Raw genomic sequence first — 22,791 nt, forward strand, 5'->3', positions numbered from 1 at the left:
GTAAATTCAGGCAAGTTCAGAGACGACGAAGCACAACACAGAAGAACTTTCAGAGTTTAGATAATGTAGAGTGGATAGACCTGGAAAGAGAAGATTGGAGAAGTCAAATGAACATTGCACTAGCTTGGAAGAAGACAGTTCAGTGATAGCGCCATGCACGGTCATCACATTCGTACCTTCGTGCTTTCGTCATTGGGGTTTGGGTTTATCTTTACGCCAAGCAAGTGTTCACGATCCCTGCCAAATGAATCTGGGAGTGTACGTGTACATATTCACTGTACCTCTCAAACAGCGTGAACGCATATGACGTTGGTCAACTTTTTTTTCGAACTGCATTCAGTCATTGAAGCCTACATACATGTGGTCACAAGCATACATGTGATCATCTTTATGGTGAAGACAACGCAGACGACGACAAACACAATTCACTTACAGTGTAAGAACATTGAACATGAACGTTGTTCACCACAAGGATAGCTCACAGGTTAACCACATGCAGCTTTTTATGACACCATGTTATCGAAAAAAAAGCACGTTTACTATCGTTGATTTCATTGCTGCTCCAATCTGTGCTTTGCTATTTCGTTTGAATCAGGTGTGTAAATTTGATAGGAAAATATTAAATTGTTGCAGTCGACGGGGAAGACCGGCAATGCTGTAACATTGAATGCCATCCAGCTACCCGCACGTCATCAGGAATGATGATAAAGCCAGACAATTCAATGAACGTCAGTTATGTGTTCAGTCGTAGGGCTGTTACAGTATATCGTCATTGCACACTCCTAGTCGTGGAAGCACTGCATCGAGCGTACATTACACTGCCGTTGCGGGCAGATATATATGCACGTGCTTTTTTGACTCATATTCATATCACATATATAACACATGGACTTTTATCGAAAATAAAAAGAATAAGGCAAAGTATTATTGGTGACGTAATAAAGCGATCTGATTGGTCGAAACGTGAAAATAACTGTCGCGATATAGCACGGATTGAACAAGTGTGAGCTCTCAGCTAGAGAAAAAATCCCTTTTTGACGTTTCTCGCCAGAATTTCAATACACTATTGTGATATAATTGCAATAAACCACCCGTCGGTCATGCATATGTCATGCCGTGAACTTGTCAAAATTTCGTACACCGTCGCATGCAGGTGTGTGGTTTATTGTTTAAAAAGATACATCTTTACGCTAAATATACGTTCTGTGTCCAGCTTGAAATAATCACGATTTTGAGTAACGTTTTAGATGTATATTTTCTCACTTAACAGTATGCAATTGAGATGATAGGGTTGGGGAATCTCTACGCTCCTTTGCGTTGCTGAGTCACAGTATTTGCAATGGTGTAAGCCTTATCTACAGCATCGCTGCCTATGGTTAGCAAAACGCATCAAGCATTCTGAGAGTGCAAGCAAGCCGAACATACCTGCACGGCTGCTTACATGTATGTACCCCACATCGTTCATATTGCCAGCAATGCGAGTTTAGTTGCTACGCAAACAGCACTTTGGTTGCAGGCTGCAGATATAGTTAAAAGTCGAGGTTATAATTAATTTCACGGATAGTTTTATTCAAAATAACTGTAATCTGATATACCTGAAATCTAAATTTAGTGAAAAGTCTCAGGCGAGGTTTAAAATTTGTCTTGTCTCATTGCCAAACAATGAAAGATAGCCTATATCATTCACAAGTATGAAAATGGAAAAATTAATCTAAAATTAATCTGTAAATCATGCTTCTTACCCTTACATAACTAATATTATTATTTATGGTTTTCTGTTGTATAATCTTTTTCCTACTTTTATCATTTTATGTACTTAATTTCAAATTTGTTTGGAACGCGGTGTTTCAGCGAGCTACATGTTACCATGGGCAGTAGAAAAGAGTCCAACGTCTATTATGAGATATTAGGTTTCGTCATTCCCTCATCAAACATCATCTGCCCGTCGCATGGCAACGCGTGATCTCTTGCGGTATGCAAAAATCGTTGCAACAACGCGTTCGTTTGGAGAGATACAGATTAATGCATTTTTTGTCTGTCAGAGCTTTCTGCGTCGTCGTAACTTCCGTGGTTATTGTTTCACTTCAAAAGAAAGCACAATACAAAAGTTTTACATCACTTAGACAAAATGTTCGAAAATAGATGAATGGCTAATGACTTATCCACACGTAAAATATATTAAGAGAAATGATTGTACGTAATTTTAAATATTTCAATGTTTCGCTTGCACAAAAGATACCTTTCAAAGTAAGTTAAGATAGACATGATTTTAGAATTTTGCTTTCTTGTTTGAAGGAAGATCAGGTAGTATTACGCTAAATATTTGCTTTCTGATGCTTGGTGGAATTGGCCGTCTGTTTGTGATAGCACTTTGCTCGATTCACTCTTTGAAGATAAAATTCATGCAAGTCGACTTCGAAGAAGTATTTTCAGTAACTGGCTGCTGTTACCTCATGGTGAAATCCTAAAGAAATTTGTTGAATATTTGCAACGAATCGTCACATGACATTGTATGTGATGGCTGTAAAGACAATCTCCCTGGTTGTCGTTTGTGTACTCATACAGCACAAAGTCGCAGGTAAGTCAGACATGCAACTTTTGCTGTAACACACTTAAACAGACACAGACAGACACACAGATATGTGTATGTATACATAACACGATTTGGACTAATTTGGGATAGCTGGATGGTGAAGTAATGTCTCTTTAATCTGCAAATGTAAGTTTATCAGCTTTTCTTTTTAAGGTGTTCTACTCGGGGACAGACATTCGGACTCTCAAACTTATACAATTCTCTTCTGATATACCACATGTGGGGGTTCATTTTAAAGCTGTTGGTGAAAGAAAACTTTTCACAAGCTTAGTTTTTCGAAATTCGAAAATTTTACTTTTTCTCCATAACACAGGGATGGCGGCCATTTTGAATTTCAAATATCGGTAAATCTTGGGTAATTTGTTTCTCTAGTACCAAAATTTGCACGGTGACCCCCTGTTTTTATTCTTGATTTTGAAAGAGAACGATTGAAAGATTCCTTGAGGAAAGTAAGAGCAAAAGTTTAAGTCTTTCACTTTCGAGGTGAATACTACCTTAAGTTAAACACTTGTTTTTAGGAGTAATTTTTAATATTGCCATGTACCTAACAATTTCAATAAACTTGAAAAACATGACGAGCCAATCATCCAAATTAGTTCCAATCGTGTTATATATATATATATATATATATATATATATATATATATATATATATATATATATATATATATATATATATATAATATATATATATATATATATATATATATATCATTTGTCGGATGGATTCGGCATGCTTCAAATAGACACAAAAACATTATAAAAACTTTCCTACAAATTCCATCAGCAAAGAGTATATCGAATCGAATAACAATATGGCTTTCTTTCAGACCGTCTAGTTTTTGTTTGGTTTGGTTTTTGCATCGGTATAAATAATAAATTAGTGTTTTGTTAAATATAAACTCGTTTATATCATGTTTTATCAACACGATTGGAACTACTTTGGGATAATTGGATCTTCATAATTTTCAAATTTTCCTCAAAATCGTTAGGTGCCCTACAGCTGAATGTCTCAATATTACAAATTATTCATAAAAACAAGGCAGATGAGCGTACATTTGCAGATTTTAAAGACACTACGTCACCATCCAATTATCCCAAATTAGTTCCTATCGTGTTTATCTTATTCATCGATCGGCACAAAGCTTCCATCGATTTATTCTGCAGTCAATATCGGTTTTTATGTCGTCGAGTAATATAACCTGATAAGCTTATTTTCCTTCCAGTTGGATATTTAACCCATTTCAACTACAACGGTCACATGTACTCTATTTCGAGTTCACCAAAAAAGTGGCAGGAAGCGGATGAATATTGTCAGAGCCATGACCTTGGTCGACTTGTAGTTTTTCAAGACAAGGAGGAAGCCTACCACGTGCATGACTTAATTTATAGCGTGATTATAACCAGGTAATGTTCTTCATCTGTGGTGCTGGAGATAAAGTGATGCTCTACAAGAATGGTGTAATTGTATTCTTTCGTCCTTGTTGTGTTCTTCATTTTCATTTTCCATCGGATAGTTTCAATTATAACACGCCACATGCTCATTCCGTGTCGCGATTTGCCAGAATACGTCACGTGACGAGAAAATAGATACATCTAGTACCCACTGAATCGATAAAAGTGACGTCAGAGGGTACTTTTTGAAAAGCTATTTCCCTTGGGAAATAGTTTTGACCAAATTTGGAAAAGTGTCCGGTCACGTGACCGTAGTGTCGTCAGCAGCTTTCAAACAATGGCGGGTGACTAGAACGTGATGTGCGCACGGGATAAGCGACGAGCCTCTCTCTTAAACAGATATAGATTTTCCAATCTGACAGCGTAGGAACTTGAACAGCTCATCGACGAAAAAGATTCAAGTGCAACCAAGGAAGTTGCTAGGTATGCTTAGCATATTTTTGGAAGAAAGTGGTACCATACTGTAACCGCTGTGGAAATATCGCCAAGTAAACTTGTCGAAATGGATTGCTGCGGTGCAAAATATCAAAACACATTAAAAACTATAACATAATACAACATGAGCGTGTGGTGTGTTATAACACACCTATAACCTGGTCTTTATTCTGGCTATAGCGCCCGTTTATTACCCCTCGTGGCCGTGTGTTACCAGAAACACATCGCTATGCCCCTCGGTCTACGGCCTCGGGGAATAGCGATGTGTTTCTGGTAACACACGGCCCCTCGAGGTAATAGACGGGCGCTATAGCCCTCATGACCAGGCAATAGGTGTTCATTATTTTCCAAATGATTTTATGGCTGAATGATGTTTATACTGTGCTCGAAAAATCCATGGCAGTCTCATACGTACACGTTGTGATTGCAACTTCAACGATTCTACATTAGAGCTGGCTTGAGACGATTATTCATGCGCATTTAAAGGATTTGGATTTTATTGCAAGGGTGTGTTCGATTGATCTAATCTAGGAACTGTTAAATCTTAGCTTAAACTTCTTATCAAAAAAGTACAGAAAAATGGCTTCAACGTTCTCGCTTTTTCTTCCCTTGTGTGATTTTTCGTGGACATGCCGGGTAATGATACTTATAACTTGAATGTTAAATTAAGGTAGTATGCGCCTCAAAAATGAAAGTGAAAAACTTAAACTTTTGCTAAAATTTTCCTCAAGGAATCTTTTAACCGTTCGCATTCACAATCAAGAATAAAAATCAGGATCGCCGTGCAAATTTTGGTACCAGAGAAACAAATGACTCAAGATTTACCGATATTTAAAATACACAATGGCCGCCATCACTGTGTTGACTCAATGGAGAAAAATGAAATTCTTGAATTTAGAAAAAATAAGCTGATGAAAAGTTTTCTTTCACCAAGAGCTTTAAAATGAACACCCACAAGTGGTAGATCAGTAAAGAATTGTAAAAGTTTGAGAGTCAGAATATCTGTCCTCCGCGGCGCATTGTGCCTTTGAAATTTGCTTTTTAAGAGTGAACTTATGATTTGTGTTATATTTCTTGGATCATTCGGAAGATTGCAGTGTGAACTATTTCACCTAAAGTATCCAACGACAGATAATCCCTTGAAGTTAGCATCAGAATACATTGATGTTAATTCCAAACAGCAGATGAATACCTGCTCGAACCCGCCACGTACATTGTGTGCACATCATGTGACACATACAATGAATGACATGTATCATGTGTAGATAAATATACGCGTCATATCTTTAAGAACGTCATCGTTACTAACTTGCATCATCAAAAGCTCTTAGATAGATCTTGCAAAGTGGTCTAACACCTTTTAGAGCCCATAACAAAATCTAGGACAGATAAAAAAATTCTGAAAGGTGCCTATAGTATTATATGGAATCAACGTGAAAATAGCCCATAAGATAATGAAATGGTACAAGTACCACAGTTAATCTACCCTAATTAATTTTACAAGGGCCCACTATTCTCCAGTTTTGTCAAATACTTAACCAGCCGCTGAGACCAGCATTTGGGTGTGTCATTTATATGATAACTTTTTCGCAGATGAGGAATCTTCTTTTCTGTAGGCCTGGTCAATTATCAGTATGGTAGTTGAAGCGCCTATCGTCAACGGGAATTATACGCATAGAGGAGCGAGATCCGCCCCCCCCCCCCCCCGGACAACGAAAACGTTTGGGTATTGTAATCAAAAATTTCGTTATCTTGTCAGATGTTGGGTGGGTCTGACAGACGCAGAATCTGAAGGCGACTTCAGGACGATAGACAATGGACCGGCGCCATACCTGGCTTGGGCAAGCTCCACACAGCCTAATGGAGGGGAGCTAGAAAACTGTCTCTCCATGGCTTCCTATCGACCCAAATTTCACGACGACAATTGTGATAGCAAGAAGCGATTTGTTTGTAAAACGGTCTCGGCGCCAGGTGAGTAAAGTGAATGACTGATGGGCATGTATGCTATTACAGGAATAAAGACATGCGAAGGAAAAGGTAGATGATAGAAGAGAATGTTATCGTATATCAATATTTTATATTACATTTTGATTGGGCCGACAGATTATTTCAAACTGACAAACAAAAAGGCCCCACATATCACAGAAAAAATTTTTCCCACAGCCAAAACAGTAATAAAACACTCTCCCCTAAATCTTACACTTAGATAAAACCAATGCTTGCTATAGCGTTGTCGTATACGACATTTTTTGTAGTATCTATTCATTTTGTATGATACTATGATAATGGGAGTTTGGCTGCCGTACGTATACGTTGTCACAGAGGATACGAAACAGAGGAGTTTAAGTGATATAAATCGAACTGAATGAGTGCGATACAGCCGAGTTACACTGAGCTGTGTGTTCTTGAGTAACTATCTATCTTGTAGACCAAGCTCAAACACGCCGGGTAAAGCAAACACAAAAGTACACAGAGGACGAGGTACTTTAATCACAGATCGAATTAGCGCTTCGAGAAATGAACTCTTCTAATATTTGTATATTAGACTGAAAGTACCATAAACTTCTCAACTTGTGACGTCTTACTTTCTGATATTGTCCTCGTTTTCTATGTTTACTGTCAATGGACTTTTAAAAATGCGACTATGTGCATAGAAAGTACTGCAATGTCCATGACGTCGAGTGTAGCAACCACTCAGCAGACGACAACCGAAATGACGTCAGAGGGGAGAACTACTTTGACGACTGAGGAACATTTTGAAACTGTGTCGAGCTCATCGCCGACAACCTCCATGGCAACTACTCGTTCAATGACAACCGTGACGTCATCTAATCCAATGGAGGAATATTTTGAAGAATATGTTGAAGGTGAGTGTAAATCGCAAATATTTGTATCAAAATACTTTTATGAAAGAAAAATGTGCCATATTCATGTGCCAATGTTCAAATTTCTCAAAGTTTAAAAATCACGATCCATCGCTCAATTTTAAATTGGAATGTTGCCATCGGAAGAGATAAAAAATATTTGCAAATCTATACAAAGAGAAAACTCAGACGATGCATATAAATGAATGATTTCCAAAGTTAAATTGTGAAGATAAAAACATATTTATTCAAAGACATTATGTCTCTCAAGAAAGGCTCTGCAAACTGCAAAGCCATTATCAAGCGTCAAGTTGGATGCTGCAGTCTCTCACGTAGAATAAGTACTTGTAATAGCACGACAGAATGACGTGTAATACGTGTTCTGTATTTTTCATAGAATATTCTGAACAAGAAATTTCAAGAGGACCGTTTTACAGGTCTGCCCATTTTCTAATGGAAGCTGACGACAAGGCAGCGATCGGCCGAGCTCTACATGTCACCGCTGTGCCATCCTTCATCGCCTGTGCGCATGCGTGCCTGTCGCGCTCTATGTGCGCAAGTTTCAACATGGAGAGCGGTGTTCAGACAGAGGACAAAAACTGTGAGCTGTTCGAGGAGGTGTTTATTTTGCCTGAATTGTTCAATCGCCCTGGATACTCCTATTTCCGAAAACAGTTGACAAATTATCAAAAATGAACTAGCCTATACGTTAGCCGGATTTTGTTTCCTGTTTTAAAAGGCCATCAGCTATAATTTTTATGCTTTTTATTATTTTTAATTCCAGCGGCAATTTGTTGCTCTACCCCGTGAAGCATGTTGACCACTATTTAGCTTGTCACCACAGCAGCTATACATGTTAAATGCACTGTTATTATATACATTTGAACTCTAGCCCCGACTAGAATTCACTTGTCGACCATAACAATGTAGTTTACACATGTACAGGCTGAGTTGACAAGCTGAATACAATTATGTACTATGTATCTCGGTGTGCTTTGGAAAGTTAACAGGGAACTGCAGTTGACATTCAAAATAAAAAAATAGTGAAACATTCATCAAAGGTCACTGCTAATGATGACCCTTTAAGTTCAGAAAAACAGTTTTCCTTCACTCAAGATCTATTTCTCTCTACGCTTCGTCCCCTCAATACACTTCAACAGCTGAACTTATTTATGTTCAGAGCCACTAGTTCCCGTCAGTATTGTGAGTTGCTTGTTGGCAATGGTAAGCAAAACCAACTGAAAATTGAATGTATCCACTCAACACAATTTACTATTCAGTTCAGTTCTCTTTCTTTCGTCGAAAGAGGAAAATGAAAGACCTGAATGGTGAGAATTTCGTGACCTAGTGATTGTTGTATTAGCATTCATGTTCAACCCTTTATAAAACTAAATTATATCATGATATCACGCCCACATTTAAGAAACTATCAATTTATCATGTATGATTCTAAACACTGTTGTGCCGTAAACCCGTTCAGATAATAACATGATTTGAAGCAGCGAATACAATATATAGGGGTATATGGACTATGCACATTATTTGTTGACAAATAACTCATCTGTCGCATTTATTTACACAAAAAAATCAAATCAGTACAAACTAATTATTTACATATAATAGGATTATTCCATTGTATGCATTAGAACGTATTGCTAATAAACTGGTTAATGATACAGATAATGCGCTGTCCTAGTTCTTTGTACAGCATCAAACACTGTTTGCAGTTATAGAAAAGGTGAGGCATTACCACTTCAGGTATGTCTTGAATTCCGTACACATATGAACGATTATCTGCGCAAGGTAATCATGAGTCAACTGCCTATATGCCACTACATGCATAAAAATCTAGAAGCTTCTGATGGAAAACCTTGTGGCAGTAAATCGTTTTAGACTTTACCGAATGCAATGGTAGAGCGTGGTACACATACGATTGACACGTCAAAGTTTTCATAAATCAGCAATAGCGAGGACGATCAAAATCAAAATCATAATTTGCAAATAAAATGTCTGGTCAAAGTCATGTGGTTACCAAGACTAAAAAGATGCAGGTTTTTGAACTGTTAAACTTTGCGCCCTGAAAAATAATGTACACCACGTCTTTTTAAAATAAATATCAGTTTTGAACCTTTTTCGGCAGTTAGAATTTGCTGTTGTATTATATGGCCTAGTATAGGGCGAAAGAGTAACAAGATTTGTATCAGCACGTACAGCTAGCAAACATTCTCAGTACAGCAGATTAGCACTTCTGATGTACCACGTGATCGGCTAAATCAAAATCATGAACCAACGGATTAACACTGTGAGTTGACACTTAGAAGGTCTACGTGCTGCCATCTCACCGACGTCGTCCCCCCTCTCTCTCTCTCTCTCTCTCTCTCTCTCTCTCTCTCTCTCTCTCTCTCTCTCTCTCTCTCTCTCTCTCTCTCCGTTCTGATCTATCTACGGCAGACTTGACATTGTACTTGTTGTCCCTCCGACCTGTAGACGGTTGATTAAAATTAGCAGTGATGTTGTTATGAAAGAATTTCAATTGTCCGACGACTTGTTATCAATGTATTGTTGCAAAAATTATATTTTTTTCTGAAGGAAAGCTGCCTGTTTGCACTGTAGGAGTTTGAAGCTATGTAAATGCATCGATGTGCTCTCATTTGCCGAAAATGATATTTGAGGAGACCGATATTCATATATTCTCAAATTACATGATCACAGTTCTTGTATTCTGTTTATAAACGAATTCGATGAGACGATGGTAACCGTTTAAACTTACTGGCTTTCTGCGTCATCGCATAATAAATAATTCTGTGGCATTGTTTGACTTCAAAGGCGCGCCAAAAGAGAACCGTGGCAGTAATGTTTTAAGTGGGGTCAGTGGTAGGAGATATCAGGGAACAATGACTAGATAGCTTTTGAAAACGGTTTTTAACAGCCGATTTTTTTTATTAGCAAACATCTTTTAATATTCACATACGAAAACAAACTATTAAAAAAGTTATTGCGAACAGACGTAATTGAAAAGTAGGACGCAGTTCTGCACTGCACTACACTTAAACGAAATCATTTCATCATTTACAACATCTCTGATTTCTGTTGCTATAGCAATGCGACCTTCACCTCAGTGGTCATACTATTGATGGCAACGTGATTAAAAAAGTTGAAGGCTTTTAACGAAGTTCTTTGTTCATATTAAATTGAGTTTTGGGGATAAATTGTTGACAAATTTTTATCATTCCGAGCCTTGGTGTCTGATTTTTTGCGCAATCTGATATGGTAATATTCAAGCACACCACCAATTAGAGTGTTCACTTTACTGTACGCTGTGAGCAAAGTATCTCAGCTGAGTATTTGGGTAAGTCATTTAACTTCTGCAGTTCAAGGTAAATGCGATTCCTGTCAGCAAACTTCGGGCGATATACGATGCTCTGCTGGATCTAATAGAGTCTTATGAAAATGACAACTTCGGTGAAAGCCGCGGTGATTCCATTATTGGTCGTCGTTTTGGGTCAACTTGCGGAGATTCGGATGGCAGGTGAGTCGAATAATTTGGAATGACCTATAAGTATTACAAATACGTCATAAACGTTTGTATGACATACCAAACTGAGAATGAGAGACATCTCACAAAAGTCAGGCCTACTCAGTAACCTAGGGAATTATTTAGCTACAACAAGTAAACATTGATTATGTTTTTCATAACTTTGCTTTGTATCTTCTGACTGATACATAAGATACCGGTCTGCATATCAACATAGACAATTATATAGACATTACTTATTAATATCATTTGGATACGTTCTTATAAAGGAACGATGTCTTGTCAGAAATTGTCAATTCAAATTACATTAAATGGCCGATTTTATCTTCAGCGGCTTACTCTGTACACGTGACAGCGAAGCAAGGTGAGGTGATGAGAATTTAGGCTTCTTCACGAACTTCACGAATTTCACGAATACTTCTTGGGTAATTCTATATTTAATAAACATTTTTAATAAACATTTCAAATGACCTTGCCATCTCAACAATCCAGAGTGCGTTACAGTTAGTTGCATCACATCTTTTCTGCTCCAGGCATTTTTGACATTCAAACGTTAGTTTTCTTTCATCTCAGTCTTCCGGACTTGTTTCTTTAAGCCATGTTACTTGACCACAGGTATATAGGTTTACTCTAAATTGCCCGAAACTGACTGTCTTCAGAAATATGAGAGAGTACAGTAGACATAGTGAGAAGAACAAAACATGCTTAAATGTACCGGAGAAGCTACAAAAGAAAATTATTTGAAATGAAATACACTCAGTTTATAGCGTATGCCTGTATTTGAGTAAAGTAACTGAGATATTATCACGTAATTTATTACTTATTTTTATTTTCATTTTATGTTGAAACTATTCACACTGTCATCGTCGGCATGGAAACGTAGATAGACAATATCTGTAAATTTTGATGACATTTTTATACTATTTGTTTCATATATCAATCACAAATTATGTTATACTCCAAAACGTATGTTAAAACACGTATTATTTAGTTCGGCTACAGTACATTTAAAATGCACTGTTGTTGTTTACATTTTAATCGTAGTCCGAACCAATATTCACTTGTCAACAATAACCATGCTGTTTCGTCATGTACAGGCTGAGTTGATAAACTGAATATTGTGTATCTCAACATTCTTTGGGTAGTCACGGTCCCTTCGTTTGTGGAGAGACCGTGGGGTTTAGAACACGAAAATCTAAATTACATCTTACTGGCCTTTCAAAGCTGCAATGTGCAAACAAAATAATCATTCTGATTCTTTAAGTAATAGCTTATCCAGGACATTAACCAAAGATTAAGACACCGTTTTTTTCTCACAGAACGTTGGTTTGCAATTCAGAGTCACTAGATCATCGGAACTAGGGCAACCATACAAACACCGTTGAACTTTTACGTAAAATGTGGGTCAAGTTGTGTCTGTCATTTATTGAAACAATTCATTTGTAAAATGCATCCGAATATAGGCAACGCAACTTTCAATGTTTGTGCCAATTATTACGATATTTTGGGCAAAAGCAGTAGATAACATGCAAGCTTTATTTCGTTTCCATTTTGTGTAGCTGAGGATTTAGAGCAATTCCACTACAATGGGCACACGTATTCCTTACCGGCCTGGTCAAAATCCTGGCATGACGCAGACGCATTTTGTGAAGGCAATAATCTAGGCAGACTAGTGGTTTTTGAAGACCGTACCGAAGCTAGTCAAGTTCATGTCTTCATACATGCTGAACTCAGCACTAGGTAATAGTTTACACTGTCACAGCGTACATGTTCGTACATGTCCAGTCACGGAAGATTTGTGTTTCCGCCCGAAGTTCCTATGATCTCTAACACATTGTCTGTCTGTCTGTCTGTCTGTCTGTCTGTCTGTCTGTCTGTCTGTCTGTCTGTCTGTCTGTCTGTCCCCTCCCTCCCTCCCTCCCTCCCCCTCCCTCTCTCTCTCTCTCTCCTCCCTCCCTCCCCCTCCCTCTCTCTCTCTCATTCTTCGTTCATTTTATTTCTACATTATAATTCACCGTCAAATACAAAGCTAACATATCTAAGGAAGCTGATATCGAAAGTTGAAATCAATCGTTACGCACGTGACATCAAAACTGCTGAATACTTTGTTTCTGATGCTTATGGAGTTGAATATTTTGTTGTTTGGAGGTTTTTATTTCATGAATCTTCACTTCATGTTTCAGAGTGATAAAGTTTTTTAAGATAGAATGCGCCTCGGGGACAGATATTCGGACTCTCAAACTTTTACAATTCTTTCCTGATCTACCACTTGTGGGGGTTCATTTTAAAGCTCTTGGAGTAAATTAAAAATTCACCGTCCTAGTTTTTCGAAAATCAAAAATTTACACCGGAGCGGCGGCCATTTTGAATTGCAAATATCGGTAAATGTTAAACAATTTGTTTCTGTAGGACCAAACTTTGCACTGTGACCCCTGATTTTTATTCCTGATTCGGTGAGAGAATGATTGGAAGTTTCATTTCGGAAATTTTGAACACAATTTTAAGTCTGTCACTGTCGAGGCGCATACTACCTTAACTGATAGTTGCACTGATGAATTCGTGTTATGTAGTACGAATGCCGTGGACTAACAATAGACAAATACAAAGATACAAGGAATAAATCCAGGTCGGTGGTAATGTGTGTAGTGAATGTTGAGCTGGAACACCAAAAAGTGCAAATAATACAATATCTTCATCAGAATGGATTTATAGAGACCTTGCCATTCAGTTAGTCATAACTTTGTGATCTTATCAGATGTTGGATTGGTCTGACTGACGAAGCATCTGAAGGTGAATTTCGAACGATAGAAAATGAACCTGCGCCGTTTCTGGATTGGGCGGGAAGTACACAGCCTAGCGGAGGAGAATATGAAAACTGTGTCACCATAACTTCGCAAAAACCGAAGTACCACGATGAACAGTGTCAACGCGTAAAACGATTTTTAGTGGGAATTGGAGGAGATACCTGGTAAATATGGTGTTTTATAAAAAAAAGCGATAATATCTAAAGAGACTCGGAAATGGGAAGTTGAAGTACAAGTGAAACAACTAGTGTCATGATAAACTGTGAAAAGGGATTTTGCAGAAATCAGTGCATCTCGGATTTAATGAGCCCAAGTTGCAATGAATTCAAGTACGACAAAACGTACCTTCCATAACAGAGATAAACATCATCGCCGAGGGATTAAATCTTCAACTATATATTCTAATGACGTGCCGACATGAACGATTTTCATGGACATCAAGTCTTGCAAAATGTAATCCGAAACTACAAATTATCGCGCATTCATTCGATCTCGGCCGAGACTGAATTTTATAGATATCTAACAGAACATGTTACCACTGGCTGGTTGACGTTCCGGTCCGATATATGTTTGGTAAATTCGCCACCAAATAGAATATTTAAAACAGTTACAGTTCTGCATTCAATGTTTGGGTGTTACGAAAAAACAACCAAAACGTCAAAATAGCATGACTAGGACAGAGACTTATATACTAAAAAAACTTTGACATTGAACTATATTACCTTGCATAACTAATAGAAATAATATGTAATTTTTAGGAAACTGACCCTCTTATTTTTAAGTTTACAGGGCGGACTTGGGAGCGCCTTGCACGTTCCCAACGCAAACCGTTTCGACTGCAAGTTGCACTGTGTCAACTGAGCGCCCTCTATCTTCGGATGAGTAAATTTCAAGTCTATCTTTTCAAAATAAAAGGCGTGGAAGTGACTTGAGGACTTCTTGTTCACAAAAGGTGATTCTTTCAATTTGTATTTTGACAGAGAGTACTACAGTATCCATGACGACAACGTCAAGTACTCCGCCAATCACAACTACAACGTCACAATCGAACATTACTGTAACAATAGAAGCGACTGAAGCCGAGACTAACACAGAATATACAACAGGTGTGTATACGCATGGGGGGAGAGAGAGAGAGAGAGAGAGAGAGAGAGAGAGAGAGAGAGAGAGAGAGAGAGAGAGAGAGAGAGAGATTTCATTCACGACCATCGACCTTCACTGAGAATGCGCGGTGAGAATGCAGTGAGAATCATCTTCGCTTGCCAAAGTCTCCGCTCCGGGCAGCTGGATGCTGTCTGCAGTGTCTGGCTAACGAGCCGTGCGAGAGGATGATGACTGAGAATGCACTGAGAATGCGATTTCGTGCGCTCTAGAAAACAAACCAATCACACATGAACGAGCGGGTGTGAACCTATTAAACGACTTTACAATATGCCGCAAACAATGACGTGTATAGCCAAGTCGGTATCATTCTGGTATTGTAACAGTGGCGATACAAATACAATTCGTTCATTTAAGCGTTGATCGATAAAAATATGCCAATGTTCTATGATATTTTCTCGACAGAATATTCTGACTGGGAGATTTTAAGAAGAAAGCGTCATCGATCTGGTCATTTTCTGATGGAGGCCGACGGAAAAGCAGCAATCGCTCCGGCTTTATTCATCACTCATGTTCCAACCGTCATCGCGTGTGCGCAAGCGTGTCTATCGCACATAATAACACCGGCGGAGAGCGTAAGGTGTGAACTGTTCGATGAAGTCTACATTTTGTCAGACTTATCTGCTCGCCCTGGTTATTCATATTTCAGAAATTAGTGGAACGAATCGTCACAAAAGAACGAATTCAAACTAAGATACAGCCGTCGCAACGAAAAGCACCCCTAACTTTGCGCCTTCAGACTAGTATTTTCCATTCATTTTCACAAGCTCTATCGCACGTTTCTTTTGCGAAATCTTACCAGACTCGGACCACTTTTGACGTATTTATCGGTACAGAGTTGTCGGTTGCAGTTTGATGTTCCTAGGACGAACCATTTGACGTGTTTTGCCATGCAAAAACTGGTTGTTGTTTCTAAGACAAACCGTTCCCTTGTTGTAATTTTTTACAAAGTACTTTCAACGACCTTCCTTTTGAGGAGCGAAGCTACTTTAACGACAGAACGTGCGTTGACTGTACGCAGAGAACCAAGTAAATACTAGTAGTAATCCGTGCTACCCGCGGTACACTTGTTGCCAAAAATGTGTGTTCATTTCGAGAACAAAAGTTTACGGATACCCAATAGAGGGCGCTGCCTGATATACCCATTTTTTCGTGATTTGAAGTCTAATGTGGACATGGACGTACATTTTTACGTGACATTGACTGAGGCCAAATAAAACTGTGTTAGTTTTCCGTAATCAGATCCACCCATGTACCAGTTTAAATGTTCCAACCAAATACTATTTTCGGGCTCTTTTATGAATCACGGATCATTTTGCTAAATTTTGATATTTGGTGGGTGTCACTCCATATAAATTAAAAATAAAAGAGTTCCTTACCGATATACCCCTTTTTTTAAGGCAACACAAAAAAAATTTCGGTGAACAAAAAAACAACGCTTGTATCAATTGTCAATTATTTATGCGCATTGTGCCCCGTAAGACGAATGTTTTCAGTTGATGAATGAAAACACGAATTGGTTTTAAATACAAACAACATTCAATGTTGAACCCTTTGTAACTATAAGTGAAAGCCACTTAGTATTTGAAGTCCGAAAATAATGCATGCAATTGTGGTTTGCATAAGTGTGCCAAGGTGTACAATATTAGATTAATGCGAATCTTTCACAGTTATTTAAATTTAGACGCATGAATGTTCAAGGAAAATCATGGGGCAGTAAATGGTCGCTGTTTTCACAACCTATACATATACATAACCTCCACGACTCTCCACTTCGTTCATAGAATGAGCTGCGATATGTCAATGTTGAGGTCGAAGATAACGATACAGGACTTCGAATAAAATTACTAATTAGTGTCTGTCCATGCACACCACGTCCAATTACTCATTTCCGCGTTCTTTAGTGTTAGTGACCAAACTCTATCTTATCCTTACATATTACTTTGATTATTCGTGACCTGTTATACAAGAGAGTGTTAGTTTATGCCTCTTGTCGTTAATGTAAATTCAATTGAACCATTTGCAAAGTGAAATAATAATTTGAATTGAATATTAATGAAACAAGCAAGTATTGAAATCATATATTGGCATGCAGATAGATTGCAATGCTGAATTCGAAGGCAAGATAATTGTGACATGTTGTTTAAATACATCGGCTGAATCTCATTGGGGTGAAAAATATTTAGATTACATTCAGTTCGAAACATGGTGTGTTGCTATGTAAAGCAATCGAAACGAGGACAAATCTACCGGGGGTCAAATGTGCCAGGCGCCGCCTATACCAACATCCCCTTTCACAATTTCACCGCGCTGGAAAATGATGGCGCTCTACATATTCATTTCATACTCGCCTCAATTTCACTCTGCGTTATAAATTCCCTGCACAATCTGCCTTCGTCACTTCGGCATCAACCGTTACATTCTAATGGCACATATGTACTCAATCTCATTTTGCTATGACGATTGACTTTAAAGTTGCCTGCTGTACGGTGACGAAATATTACAGTACGATATTTTCATAAGTGTTTCCTTCCAATAGAATATATTTTTTGCAGCCCCGCAGTATATTTTATCGCACTTTCCGTTTTCCATATCATCGATTTCAGTTTCACCCAATCGTCGAAACAACTGTTCACTTGGATAATAATTGAAATTTTATCGTCATCTGGTACGGTTTTATCCCGGCTCCTCTAAAAGGGCTACGTTGGATTTTGCCAAAATAACTTGCTTACTATTCTACAAAGTGAAAAATCATCCATTTTAAAAGCATTTATAAATGGTTTGATACGTGAGACAAAGATTCTGATGCAGTGAGACAAGGAAATCAACAACAAGTAACTTCAGGCTAATTTGTAACACTTCGAATCCTGAGTTGAACCGTGCACACGGCTATGAGGTCTTATCTAAATTCTGCCTGTTATAAATCAACTATAGGTAATATCCCCTAGGGCGGTGTAAAATTGTAATACAGCGACGCGATGTTGTAAAACTCTCAAAGAATCATTTATTTTGTAGAATTAGCATATATCTATTGTGCATGTTGTTTGTTTGAAACGCCCATGAAGGAAAGGTCAGGTCTTGAAAAGAACACAAACTCTCGCAATTACTGAACTAGTGGAGCAATTCCTATTCGGTCTCTTCGACTAGCCTGTCAATGGGTTATGAAGACATGCCAAGTTGAAGTTCACTGTGATTTGTTGGACACGTCTGAAGCTCTGGATGCTCTGTACAGGTTTTCCATATTCATTGAGGCGGCTGGACTTTAATTTCCACTCCAACATGATGAAACTTTAAGTTAATTTTTATTCACAACAATATGGAAATGGGGGCCCGATGTGATTATCGACAAAAGGAGTACAGCAGGCTAAAAGGCAACGACTATATAATGCAGGCTGGTCTTAAAACTGATGGTAACTACAGCCATCGAGGTAAAAAAGACATCTACGCTACAGTCAAACACGTTGGATGGTTACGGAGCTGTGTTGGTAGTCAAGCTTTCAGAAGCGCACATCAACGAACTCAGGCTCGCCATGGCAATATCATGATTTTCTTACAATAGATTGGTGATAGTACCGTCATCGGACATTAGGGTGGTAATGAATGATGGATTGTCGCGGAGTCGTGTGAGTAAGATTGAGTTCTCAATGAGACAATGGTTTCTCAGAGTTCCTTTAAGCCATAGCAGCTGTAGCGAGAATAAGACCAAAATCAGGTTGAAGGATACGTACCATTGCACAGTTCTTGAACTTGGCCGAACAGCTCACGTTCTTCATCCTGCAGATGGCAGGGATATGCATGAACAAGTACAAGAAACAACAACACTGTAAGTTTTCGTAAATCCGTTGCGAATAAATGGCTTATCGGCACAGGAGACGAACGAAAAGAAACCAAAGTGTATCTATGAAAAACGTGTACATTAGTGTATTGACGATATAACTGATTATAAACGGGAAGTTATGACTATCACATGTACAATTGTGTTCGTGATAAAACTACCTGTATTATCTACGCTTTGTCCGTGTAAAACTTTATCATAATATTTCATTCTCTCCAGGAAACTAGCATTAAATCAACTGGAATTTAACAGGTCGTCTTGAATACTACCAATTACGTCATATTCACTTGAATTTAAGATCATCGTCAAAAAATGGGGTTTCCAAAGACAACCTTAATTAAAGTAAAATAATAATAATAACTGATTGCTGATCAGAAAAAAATATCTTCCGAGTGACAGTAAAAATTACACGGTCAGAAAAAAAATTTTCTTCTAATGTCACCATTAAGAAACTACATTTTTTCGAAACTAAGGCATGACATCACTCTACTATTGCAATTATCAACGTACGTTGCAATTATTAACGTACATGTAAGAGCCCATGCCAGGAAAGCGATCATCCTCACCCCCACCCCCCCCCCCCGCTTTTCCCCCCAACATTCTCTATTCCAAATCGAGGTGATATTCGGGCAAGTGCCAACCCCGATTTTATAGGTTTTATTAGGGGGAATAGAGAAAAATTCAAAATCATTGTGTGAGTCTCGTTCATTGTTCCCCTTTCACATGAGGTGGCGCTTCACAGTGTCGTCATTGTTATGTGTTTGACATCGGACGAACTTGACGACATATTTTGAACAACTGTGCCCGTGTCTGCGTACTTTTCGATGTAAATGAAAGCGATCATATTTGAACACGTCAGGGTGGGTCAGAGCTACCTAAGCGGCCCACTCCAATTTTCTGAGAAAAAAATGTCATTCCCCGGACCCTGGGAGCTTACGAGGATAAATACGGTACCTTACCACCATTCTTCGGATAATAACAGAAAAATAGAGATCGTGAAATATCCGTTGTATGACGCGGGAAATGTGTCCTCATGAGGATTGTACCACATCGTCTGACCGGGGTTGCCTCTTCGGAAATAAAACTTGTTTCTCCGTCGAATACGTTAAGAAGCCTGTCAGTACCTTTTATGATTGTACGAATCTGTAAATACCAAAATGACATGAATAAGCTATACATTTTATGTTAGTAATGCCATCATTTAATAATACAAAATTGGTTGATCTGAAAGGTGGTGGAATTCCACACGCTATTTCCCTTATTTTTGATTAAAACTACCGAGAAATACCAAACAAAAATGCCAAGAACTTAATTCACATAATTACGTACGACACTCGAACAGTTGACGGCATAAGCTTACTTTTAATCCGGAATACTCATGAACTAAAATAAAAACGACAATTTCTTCTTTAAAAATGTCCTACTTCAAGGCAACGTAAAACTGATAATATGTTTTTAATTACCATTTTACAATATTGGAAACCGCGGCCTTACGCATACCAGCCATTAAATAATCACGTTTTTATGAGTGCATTTGAAAGAAAGGAAGAATTTCTATTGTATTTTAAACCATGTCGGTAACCTTTCAACAAAGTAGGATAATACGTCACTTCATACTATTATAATGGAAGCAGAGGTTAAGAGATCAGTTTCTACTTCGCATTTTAGTCTTGCTACTTCTACTCTACGCACACTCACTTTTAGTCAGCCAAGCTATATCATTGTGACTGACCGTCGGTACTTGTAGCGGAAATGGTGTCAAACTTTACATGGATCTATTTTTGTCTCCGTATCGTAGCAGCACTCTATTATTGGGGTTAGGCAAATTTACATAGCTTCCATTTTGTCTCCGTTGACGATTGTGTCTGAAATTAGTGAATCGTGTTATATGTAGAGTGAAAATTTTATTTGACATTAAGTGACAGAGCGTCATGTCCCCTGATCTACTTCACTAGCTAGTGTAGTTCAAACCGGCAAATAAAGGCAATAATGTGTATACAAACGCGGTATGGTCTCAGGTCATGCATACCTGTGAAAAATTAACCACACTCAGTGAAGTAGTGTGTCCCACGTCCGCAAGGTCTTCAGCAACAGTGTCGCTGACGAACAAGATCCATCTGTCATTCTTGTTTGCCTTTCCATGTCAAGACGTACCTTCTACGACCAACCACGTCCTTAAGTAATGTTTGGGTATGTTGGGGGCAGCGAACAATTTATTTTGTGGTGGACGAATAACATGGCGTCTTTCAGTATGCGCTGGCAATTTGTTTTCCTTATCAGCGAGAGGGGAACGGTCGGGCGGGGGCGGTCGGTCAGTTTTCCCTATCGGGGGTGGGGAAATTTCATTCTACGGCTCAGAGGGTAACCTGCAAAAATTGCTCAATGGGCGGGCAGGCGAGGGGAGTATGTTGTTGCCTGGAGTTTGCCGATGGGCAGAGGGGGAAAAACGTGTCACAGAGATCACAATGGGCTTTTTTGTAGCGGGAGGGCGGTTACGAACAATCGTTATTTTCCCGCCAAATTTTAATTTTTTTCAGAATATCTTAGAATAGCATAATAAAATTTTAAAAAAAATACCCTATCTCACAGTTTTTAAAATTGACTGGCCCTATACATGGCTCTACAAACATAAATTTCACCCAACGATTGGAACTAATTTGGGATAATTGGATGGTGAAGTGATTAACCTGCAAATGTAATCTCATCTGCTTTTCTTTTTAAGTTACACACTTGTTTCCATGTGTTATTTGTAACACTGCAACATTTAGCTATATGGCACCTAACATTTTGGAGAAATTTGAAAAATATGAAGATCCAATTATCCCAAATTAGTTCCAATCGTGTTTTTTGCCAAGTGCTGGCGTTTGAAAACGATTAGAACATTTGTTAGCCAATGATCGTACATTTCTCGTAGGTGCCGAGTGTACGTCGAGGTGTTTATGATTGAATGTACGCCATAGGTGATGTCAGAACTTAATGACTTACACAGTTTAGTGGCCTCGATTTATTTTCAATATTAAAAAATCCATCCAAAAACAAGGGCTTGTCGCATTTAGTCTCACACCACCTGTTACTGTCTGGAGAACTATGGCTTGATTTGTTTATCATTGCAATGAATAACATGTGAAATTTTAAACTTTAAGGTAATTCGCTCCTCGATGCACAACTTTTCAAACTTTTGTAAAAACTTGTTCACCACAGTGGTTTGGCCCAGACCCTTTGTAATCGATGGTGAGTGTGAACTTCTTTACAGGGCAATCGGGGTTAGTGGGTTAAACCGTTCAATCATGGGCACCATGCACAAACTTAAGTGTACTACTAGCATCATCGTAGCGAAATTTGAAATTCAAAATAGCTGTATTTCGTTAGCGGGCTGATTCATTTAGGTGATGGTTAATAATAAAGTTTTAATTTCCATAAAAAAGAAACCAAATGTGTTCCCCTGGCTTCAAAACAAGTTGACATATTATTAAATTGTATACCAGAAGATCTTGTTGAAATTTGAGAGTAAAAATACCGCCTTAAAAACTACTTAAATCTGTCGTCTGCCAAATTCGAGAGAGACAATATTACAGAGAACATTTTTTCAAATAAGTACATTGGCCAAGGAAGGTATAATATAACAAAGACAAGCCTCGTGGTATGAGTCACGATCGGACTTCCTGTTTTAACTGCTATTTCTGCCGCATTTGTATCGCCTCAGTATCGCCGCATATGTGTCGCCTCAGTATCGCCGTATATGTATCGCCCAAGTTGAGTGCGTCTATAGCTCCTATGATGGCTATTGCCTCGGAGGATGATATGGCAACGATGAGCCACATCTCAAAGTGACGCGACAACAACACTAGAAATATTGCAGTCAAATTTCAGAAAGGTCCGATTGTCTGACATACTCTACACTGAGTTTCCATTGTCGAATACTAGCCACTCAACGTCAAGAAGTTAGTTTAACGTGCAAATGCGTATTTAGTAAATTAGATCAATGAATTCTTTTGGACAAAAATGGTTGTCCAAACTGACTCAGAATCCTCAATTTTAATTCCAAAGCCAGACAGGATTTAATTGTACCAACATCGGGACCGGTGCTGTTGCACAGGTGACGAACTGTA

General features: G+C 38.4%; 1 protein-coding gene across 1 annotated transcript; it reads left to right on the forward strand.

The window, feature by feature from the left end:
* Nucleotides 1–2,237: 2,237 nt before the first annotated feature.
* On the forward strand, nucleotides 2,238–9,028 carry LOC139141409 (uncharacterized). The gene is made up of 5 exons (XM_070711032.1): nucleotides 2,238–2,578; nucleotides 3,820–4,000; nucleotides 6,243–6,454; nucleotides 7,138–7,350; nucleotides 7,745–9,028. Exons 1-5 carry the CDS (start codon nucleotides 2,503–2,505, stop codon nucleotides 8,041–8,043), a joined length of 981 nt encoding a protein of 326 aa, XP_070567133.1. The 5' UTR covers nucleotides 2,238–2,502; the 3' UTR covers nucleotides 8,044–9,028.
* Nucleotides 9,029–22,791: the final 13,763 nt, after the last annotated feature.

The sequence above is a fragment of the Ptychodera flava genome, chromosome 10, assembly GCF_041260155.1.
Source record: "Ptychodera flava strain L36383 chromosome 10, AS_Pfla_20210202, whole genome shotgun sequence".
Taxonomy (NCBI): domain Eukaryota; kingdom Metazoa; phylum Hemichordata; class Enteropneusta; family Ptychoderidae; genus Ptychodera; species Ptychodera flava.

Coding starts and splice junctions, on each gene's coding strand:
- LOC139141409 (XM_070711032.1), top strand. CDS start 2,503: ATGACATTGTATGTGATGGCTGTAAAGACAATCTCCCTGGTTGTCGTT. Junction 2,579..3,819: donor CATACAGCACAAAGTCGCAG/GTAAGTCAGACA, acceptor TTTTCCTTCCAG/TTGGATATTTAACCCATTTC. Junction 6,455..7,137: donor TAAAACGGTCTCGGCGCCAG/GTGAGTAAAGTG, acceptor CTATGTGCATAG/AAAGTACTGCAATGTCCATG.